General features: G+C 39.3%; 1 protein-coding gene across 1 annotated transcript; it reads left to right on the top strand.

Annotated features, from left to right (window-relative positions):
- Window positions 1-6,371: 6,371 nt before the first annotated feature.
- Window positions 6,372-9,205, top strand: LOC131039725 (uncharacterized). Its single transcript, XM_057972559.2, has one exon. The coding sequence runs from the start codon at window positions 8,032-8,034 to the stop codon at window positions 8,797-8,799; it is 768 nt and encodes a 255-aa protein (XP_057828542.1). The 5' UTR covers window positions 6,372-8,031; the 3' UTR covers window positions 8,800-9,205.
- Window positions 9,206-9,699: the final 494 nt, after the last annotated feature.

Raw genomic sequence — 9,699 nt, 5'->3', positions numbered from 1 at the left:
ATCTAGCCAATCTTGCAACTTTTCATTGCATGCAACTGATGGTTTTTGGAGCAGGTGAAAAAATGCTACTAATTGAAAATGGCTCTAGGTCATCTAAAACCGAGATAGGCTATTGTAGAGGAGCCTCACGCAACCCCACAGGATCAAACGGATTGACCATATGTGTCCTGGATTTGAAGAAACAGTCCATCAAATTTTGATAATTTTTTGGACTCAAGGCACTTAAGAGATCGCATCGGTACGGAATGACTCTCAATGTTTTGGCACTTTGGGATGCATGATAGGGGCATGCCTAACGTAAACTTGCCCACCCGGACACACTTGCAATGTCAGTTTGTGTACATGATGAACCGAATCAATTCTAGCCAATCTTGCAACTTTTCATTGTATGCAATTGACGATTTTTGGAGTAGGCAAAAAAATGCTAATAATTGAAAATGGCTTCGAGTCGTCAAAAACCGAGATAGACCATTGTAGAGGAGCCTCACGCGACCCCACGGGATCAAACAGATCGACCATATGTGTCCTGGATTTGAAGAAACAGTTCGTCAAATTTTGACAATTGTTTGGACTCAGAGCAATTGAGAGATCGCACCGGTACGGTATGACTCTCGACGTTCCAGCGCTTTGGGATGCATGCCAGGGGCATGCCTAGCATAAAACTGCCCGCCCGAACATGCTCACGACGTCGCTTTGTGCACACAACGAACCGAATCAATTCTAGCCATTCTTGCAACTTTTCATTGCATGCAACTAATAGTTTTTGGAGCAGGTGAAAAAATGCTACTAATTGAAAATGGCTCCTAGTCGTCAAAAAATGAGATAGGCCATTGTAGAGGAGCCTCACGTGACCCCACGGGATCAAATGGATCGACCATATGTGTCATGGATTTGAAGAAACAGTCTGTCAAATTTTGATAATTTTTTGGACTCAAGGCACTTGAGAGATCGCACCGGTATGGAATGACTCTCGACGTTTTGGCACTTTTGGATGCATGACATGGGCATTCCTAGCGTAAATGTTCCCACTCGAACGCACTTATGACGTCGGTTTGTGCACATGATGAACCGAATCAATTCTATCCAATCTTGCAACTTTTCATTGCATACAACTGATGGTTGTTGGAGTAGGCGAAAAAATGCTAATAATTGAAAATGGCTCCGAGTCATCGAAAATCGAGATAGACCATTGTAGAGGAGCCTCATGCGACCCCACGGAATCAAACAAATCGACCATATGTGTCTTGGATTTGAAGAAATAGTCCGTCAAATTTTGACATTTTTTTGGACTCAGGGCAATTGAGAGATCGCACCAGTACGATATGACTCTCGACGTTCCGATGCTTTGGGTTGCACGACAGGGGCATGCCTAGCATAAAATTGCCCACCAGGATGCACTCGCGACGTCGGTTTGTGCACATGATGAACAAAATTTGACCATTGTAAGCGTGAGGGTTCTCTCGCACCAAACACATTGTTGTTTATATTCATATTATTTATTACATATGCAAATATTCGTTTAAATTTATAAAATGAATGCAATCAAATACAATGAATACACAATAATGAACTGAATACAAGGAGTTTTGTAGGGTTAATTCAACATTTTAGAAATTTTATCAAATCATATTCCATGATTGCAATGTTTTATATCATATATTTTTGTTGTTTATATTCATATGTTGATTACATATGTAAATATTCATTTAAATTTATAAAAGGACAACCACAAAATACAACGAATACAAAATAATAAACTCATTACACATTTATTGGATCGAATATCGATATTTATATATATATAAAAAGGCATGTCTGCCAAATCAATACAAGTATTACAAAAATGTGGCATATGCCATGTCCAAATCGATATACAATAAAAATGTAGAATATATCTACATGTATTGGTCATTCTATGACCAAAACTTACACTATATGATCCTAAACTTGTGGTGGATCATCAAAATCAAGCCTCTTCGATGCAGTATGTGGCTCTGTAGATGGCTGCAAAACCACAATTCAAAAGCCAAGTTAGAATTCTTTTGTAGAAAATAGTTCACAATTAACAACATAACTATGCATTTAACTTTAATTCCTTTGCAATTGAAATGTAGATTACCTCATCGACTGATCTAGGAGCTAATGTCTTCACTCTCCTCTCCTTGTCACTCTTAGGAGTTTTCTTGAAGACATACTTAAATGGATCCACGTTATGGTCGTACCACGAAGGGGTCTATTGTAGATTAAATGTACAATTAATACAATGTACTAACATAAATATATCAAAAACACTTAAAAGCTATAATATAGAGAACAATGATGTACTTGTGCCTAAGATGCTTCTCCAATGGATTGAGGATGGCTCACCATCGATGTAGAAACTGTCACTATTACCTATACAAAAAAAATTCAAATATTAAATACAATTAATATAATGATAAGTATTAAAGGTTAAAAACAACTAATTTTACATATCAAACAAAAGTGTACCGGATCCTGAGATGCTTCTCTAGTGCAAGGAGGAGGGTTCGCCATTGACGAAATAGGTATGGATATTTCCTGTATGAAAAAATTATAAGATTATAATATATCACAAGTTCACATGTACACATGCATATAATCGTGAAATCAAGAAAATAAAGTAGAGATACATACCTCCGCCCTCTCTTGATCCACGGGTGAATCATGTGCATTCAACAAATCCACAAAGCTCAATGGCTGTTGTACATGTAAAATAGACAAAAAACACTAATCAATCTACAAACCCCAACTAATACTTGATTTCAACATTTTCAAACAATTGTACAACTAAAAATGTGTTCAATTACCTTCTTCCCACGTTTTGGCGTCTTCGAGGAATTCTTTTTCTTAGGACGAGCCCTAGACGCGGAGGGGGTACCCTAAAAAAACAAAATTAACATGAGATATTAGTACAGATAATAAATTAAACATAATTTTAAAAATCTAAAATGAAATGACTTGCTTATTCCATCAAAACAATACATAAAAAGAGCTGTACAAAATATGATACCGTATAGCCTTGTAGGCCAAAATCGATAGCGGAGAGCGTGATGTCATCAATCTAGGACATTTCGTCCCCTGTCAACACCTACAAACTAGAAATTGGACCAAGCATTAAAGATAGTTAGTATATCTTGTATTTTTTTGAATTCAAAGTATACTATTCTATTTTAACATGTTACAAAATTTATACCTCAGGTAGCAAAGTTGCAACTATAGTAACTGGGGGAGGTGTATGGGATACCGCTCCTGCATCCTGAAATGCATATTATTTGTCTCAATTTAAATCGATGTATAAATGAAAATTCATTTGTGTAATTACAAATTTAAAGTGATTGATAAATAAAATGTTATGAATTCAAATCAACACGTGTGTCTGTGGCTCATGGGCAAACACCATGTCCATCAACTCATCTGTCAGCATGACATCCTCAACCATGTGAGCCTCACATCTATAGCCGCAAATTGTGCACAGATGATATGAGGATCCATTTGCATCGGCTGCATCATCTATCCCTGAGCATATCCCCAAGCAACTGACACACATATGCTGGATGGGCTCTCTATCGCCCTCTAATGGCTCATCATCCAATACAATAGGGTGTGCTAATGACATCCCATGCTGGATGATGACACTAGTCAATGTTGTGGCTGCCTGAAGAGTTTGTAGCTCCATTGACTCTTTCAGCTCTAATGGGACAACCTGATGCACCTTGGGTTTGGGTGCTAGGGGGTGGTGACTCTCTACGGGTAATCGCCTATGGGCTCTAGGTCTATCTTGGGCAGAGCCACGACCTCTACCATGAAACTCTCTCATGTCAAAATAGTTTGGCCGCACATTGAGCACAAACTCACAATATATTTTTCTCAAAAAATATAATGGCACCTCATAATTATTACAAGGTGGATCATCAAAGACCATCCACCACCTCTGCCAAAAAAGATTCTTCATCTACACATTGGTACACCAATGTATGGGAAACCTCTTTGCATTAAGAGGTAATGACTGACTAGTTTTGGGATCAACAAAAAGGGCACATATTTATTGTTTAGTAATATTTTTGTTTTTTACTCCATCGTATGATAGCCCATTGGCATAGAATTGACGACACTTATCCCTAAAGCTTCCCCATTTGGTAATTTCTGTGGAAACAGCTATGGCACCACTAGCTAATGTTTCTAGGCTAGTGGCGAGGGATTAATGATGGTCAAGTTCAGAAGTTTTCAATTTAACAATCAGTCTATTGATTTTAGACATATTTTGTCCTAACTGATTAATTAATTCTTCCTATGTTTCGGGTGTGCGGTCAAAAGGAGGAATTGGGGGTTGTTCTTGTGTGTTTTCAGGAGGTGCATTTGGTTGTTCTTGTGGGTTTTCAAGAGGTGCATTTGGTTGTTCTTGTTCTGGATTAGAAGAATCTAGTTTTTGAAACAAAAAATGAAAAAACCTAATCAAAATTAATGAAATTAAATTCAAAATGTAAAACAAATTGCATAAACCGGAAAGAAAGACAAAAATAAACAAAAACTAACCTTGATCCATAGCTTGGAAGACAAATCTAGCACCCCGTTCGCGGTTTAGGAGTGGAAATGGGGAAAAAACAAAGTTAAAAACGCGCTATTCACGGGTAAATGAGACCCAGTTGTTTTTTTAAAACTTTTTTTACCAGGCACTGCATATGCGGTTTTATTTGGATTATTAGCGCGCACGCGCTCATTTTCCTATGAGCAATGCGTACGCGCTCATTTTCCTAGGCGTAGCGCATACGCGCTACCTTTTCTAGGCTCGGGAAGAACAAACCTAAGCGCGTACGTGGGAATTTCAAATTTTAAAATCGCGTACACGCTGCTTGTTTTTCCATGTTTTTTTTGGGTGGTGTCCACTTTTCTGACCATCATCTTTGTGCACACGCCCACCATACAAATTTGACATATGATGGTGTCCACATCACAAGCCTATGTAATATAATTAACACAATATGGATTTGATGTTATAGTCAATGCACCATACAATGTGACATTTCCTATCTTATCTGTGAGCATAGTTGACAACTTGTATAAATACTTTCTTTTTACATTCTATAAAGTAGAAGAGGCGTATTAAATTCTCATCTTACCTCTCCATATAATTATCTTGTTCAATCTAAATGGAAGTGGAATATCTGTCATAATCCCTCCACAGATAAGTGCATCTTACCTCTCTATATAATTATCTTGTTCAATCCAATTGGAAGTGACATATCTGTCACAATCCCTCCACATACAAAAACTCACACACAATCTAATCCAAAATCTTAGCACTGATTAAAATTATGGATTGTGGAAATTTGATATTATTGAAGTGCATTTTGGCTTACATATTTATTTTCCGTAATACATTCTATGATCTTATTAAAGCACTAACTAATCTTTAAGACCATCCCCTATTCACTTGAGAATTAGATTTGTTGCAAAAGTACCTCCCCACATTACTCTCACTACTTTACATGGTGGTCTCCCTATCCTCAATTGGGCCATTGTCCTTCTCTTGGATTTTCTCGACAAGCGGGTTTTACTAGCTAGGCGAGACAAGCGTCCATACCTTTCTTTGGCTATTTCACCTTGCTAGGATGACCTTGATGATTGGCATCATGTCGAGTAGGAAGAACATAATGAAACCAATGACACTTGCAAGTTGGGAACCCGTGCCAGGAGGTGTGGATTCACCAGATGTTGGATGGGCTCCAAGTCAAATGATAGGTATCCATCACCTAATATTGACATTTGAACTTTCGCTATATGTAATGTTTTGAGTGATTAGTTTTCATAACTCAATGCATGGTTTACATAATTTATCTATAAACTATTTGTTTTCTTAAACTTACCTAATATCTTAATAATCTATACCTTATTTTATTAAAACTAAAATAAAATGGACATCATCTTACATAACACTTCTAAGAGCTAATATGCCCATATGGAGCATGAGTTTGACTGCTCTATTAAGATCCATAATCTATAAGACTATCAAAGTCCCCCCAAAATAGGAAATTTAAAACACTTCATTGGTAAATAAATAGATTTCACAACCAATGCCGTACAGTATCTTCTTCCCCCATAAAGTATGGGCAAAGTATGCATGCAATATCAAAATGTAACAGGTCAAGATCACAGTATCGCCCTCGGTATTAAATTTTTAAAATTCCTTTTCTTTGGAAATTTCCTAATCATGGTCAACTCTTCCATTAAAAAAAAAAGGGCGGAGAACCATCTCAGTGCACCTAATCTTCTATTTTAAATGATCCATCTAACAGGAGCTGTTAGGCAAATTGCAATGCATGCCATGGCCATGTAATGTTGGGTTTCGAAGCCCATAGAAGACATAAAATGCCCGCTCCCATTCTTCGTACTCACGCCAATACTATCATTATTATTGCTCGTACAGACATGCAAATCGTAAGCCATGTTATCTAATACACTCACTCCTCCCGTCCCCCTCACGCATACTCCATGTCTGAAGGAAGTTGGAGCTCAAACAGAGCACCTCCATTGCCTGCTATAATTATAATGATTCCCCAACAAGTCCCACATTTTCTGCTGCACTTTACCCGCCCATGAATGTTCTGTGGGAATCAGATCCTGTAATTCATGGGACTGTAGATGAATAAGTGTGCTATAGATCGGGTGAATTGGGTACCAGAATCTCCCCTAGTGATAGTTCATGCTTCTTCTGTTTCCAATTGTGGGCTCTGTTTTCCATGGTGGGTTTTTGTTGCAGAGCTGGCTGACAGATTCTTAAAATTTTAGTTTTTTTGGCTGAAAGTGAGTTTTCTTGAGGTGGGCATGTTGTGATCGTGGACTTCGTTTTCTCAAGGTGGTCGTAGAGCTTGCAGGTCAGATCACCTGCTCTCTGGTGTGGTGGAGCCCTTTCTGCAAGGGTTAACCATAAGGGCATTCTATCTAGAGAAGCTGCAAAACAGCTGTTATGGTAGATTTGTCTTCAATTTATCAAGATAATGGTGAAGCTGAATTGTTGGGCTTCTATTTATTGCTGAAAGGTGCAGTACTGTGGGTTGGTTCAACTCCTCTGATTGATCTCTGATCAAATTCCACAGTAGCTTGCTCTGTTCTACAGTGGATTGTATGCTAAGCTTAGTATACCTACTCTAGATAGAGGCCACAACAAATCTGAACCTGAAATTGTAAGTATATCAGTCAACATCTCAGTTTGCTTGGATTTACTTGTCTCACCTTACACAGCTGTTTGCCTTAAGCCTATTTTTCTGCCTAATTTAGCTGTACTGGAAAACACTTTTTCCTACATACTAATGCCATTTTTGTGACACCTAGCCTAGCTGGATTGCATAGTTATTACTCTTTCCAAGACTAAGTGAATGAATGTATCACGATCCATGCTTGAGCACTTGTCATTGAGTCTTGTTGCAAGACACCCAAGACCCAGTTTGTCGGTGGCTTACATTTTGCGAGGCACTAGATCAGCTATAGAATCATTAATATAATTACATAGTTAAAACGCATTTATCGCCTCCATTGCCTGCAATTTCAATGCATTATCCATCACCTTCCTAATTTGTGGAAGTCCTGATTTGTGGAAGCCTCAATTATAATTAGGATTCCTATTCATTGTGATTGCATTTTACTCTGTTACTTAGCCCTGTCAGTTGAGCCTGCCAACTACTTTTTGGATCATTTCTTTTGAGCCATCCTTGTAATCATGGGTCTCTTCTAAAGTTGTGGGCAGAACTCTCAGAGAAAATCTTTCCTACCCAGGATCTTATGCTCACAATTGTCCTGGATCATTTTCTGCAAGCTCTTGCAGTATCAATCATAAGCCTGCCTCAGAATTGTCCTGGGCCATTCTCAGCTTGCAGTATCAATCATAAGCCTGCCTCAGAATTGTCCTGGGTCATTCTCAGCTTGCAGTATCAATCATAAGCCTGCCTCAGAATTGTCCTGGATCATTCTCAGCTTGCAGTATCAATCATAACCTCAGTACAGAAGCTGAAAACAATGAATGCTGAAGATTTCAAGCAGAGGACCGGTGTGGGTGCAGAGTCACTAAGGATCAATCACAGGCGGCGGTTCAGTCTCACCTCCCTCTCACTCACAGACGATGCAAATGCAGAGGAGGGCAACATTCTGGGCTTAGAGACAGAGAGCTTCAACTACAATTATGCTCTGATTTATTCCTCTGGATCAGGTCGCCACAAGCGAAGCTCCAGCCTTTCTTCCAATTCCTCTTCCTCTTCATTGAGCTCCCCATTGTGGTCGCCCTGCAACTCGGCCAGTGCCTCACAAGCCGCCATTCCCTTCTCATGGGAGGACAAACCCGGCGTGCCCAAGCAGAAACCAGATGCCTGTGACGCCCGAGGGCTTGATCTTCCCCTGCCCCCATCATCGGAGCAACCCAAGGGAACGGAGGATGAAGCCCGCCGCTCTCTACTGGCCCGCCGGGGTCTCAGGTGGGCGAACAAAAAGACCGATGACCCGTTTGTGACGGCCCTTGTGGCCTGCACCCGTCAAGGCATAAATGAAGCCCGAGTGGGCAGGGGAGGACGCCATAGCCATGGCCATGGCCATAGGCAGGGGCAGAGGCAGGGGTATTCTTGCATGAGGGCTTGTGCCACCGTTGACGCCCACATTGCCGTGCCTCGGAAGCAATTGATGAATGCCCAGGCAGCCCACCCAATTTCGAAGCAGCAGCAGCAGCCGCCATTGGCCTTCATCCACTCTAGGACCTGGGACATTGAGCTCTCACAGAGCCTTCTGCATCGGTAGATGGGTCTGCTTGTTTATTTTTTGTTTATTTATCACTGTGTCAATTTTATTTATTCCAATGTGTGTCTGCACGAGCCCCATGACTTTCAGTTTGAATTTGGGTGGCTTATCAGTTTGCTTTTGCTGCTTCTTTCTTTGCTCTGAGTCATTCCATGGACACCAGGCTCATGGTTCATGACGTATGTGATGTACAACTTATTTATTATTAGTTAATTTAAGAATTGACAGGGATGGATAAGTAACCAGAGAAATTGATGCCCATCGAGAGGAGTGTGCCAAAAAGTAGTTTTGCAGCTTTATGCTCATATTTTTAGTGCCTGTAATTGTCAATGCACTGTAGAGGGACCATCCAAAATTTGGAAGTTTTGCCAATAAAAGAAAATATCTGTACTCAGATATTTGCTTCTCCTGTCTTCTGATTTATATGTTGCTTAGGCCTGAATGCATTGTGTTAAATCTGTGTTGTATGATGGACCAGAAAAGCATGAGACTGTAGATCATTAGACTAAGAGGTCCTGTTCTTCCTGAATTTGCTTCCACAAACATTAAATGGGGAATCAACAATTTTTTATTTTTTTTTGTAGGATTGGATCATTTATTTCATTTGGTGCATTTTTGAATCATCGCTTTAATCTGTTTGATTGAAGATTTTTGAATTAGATAATGTTTTCTATCAGTATTTTGGACCGTCCTCCATGAAAATGAGCAAGTAAGAGAAACGATTCTACTGGTTCATAGACTTCTATCGTCAGAACAAGCAAAAGAAGAAAATCTGCTGTTTTCTTTAATCTCTTGGACTTTAAAGTTTTCTGTTCTATTCATATTATAAATTAAAAAGAGAAAAGATTGTCTATTACATTCCAATAAATAAAGTTCTGGATTATATTCATACTATTAATA

The sequence above is a fragment of the Cryptomeria japonica genome, chromosome 6 (genome assembly GCF_030272615.1).
Source record: "Cryptomeria japonica chromosome 6, Sugi_1.0, whole genome shotgun sequence".
NCBI classification, from domain to species: Eukaryota; Viridiplantae; Streptophyta; class Pinopsida; order Cupressales; family Cupressaceae; genus Cryptomeria; species Cryptomeria japonica.
This window is presented reverse-complemented; position numbering and strand designations above follow the sequence as displayed.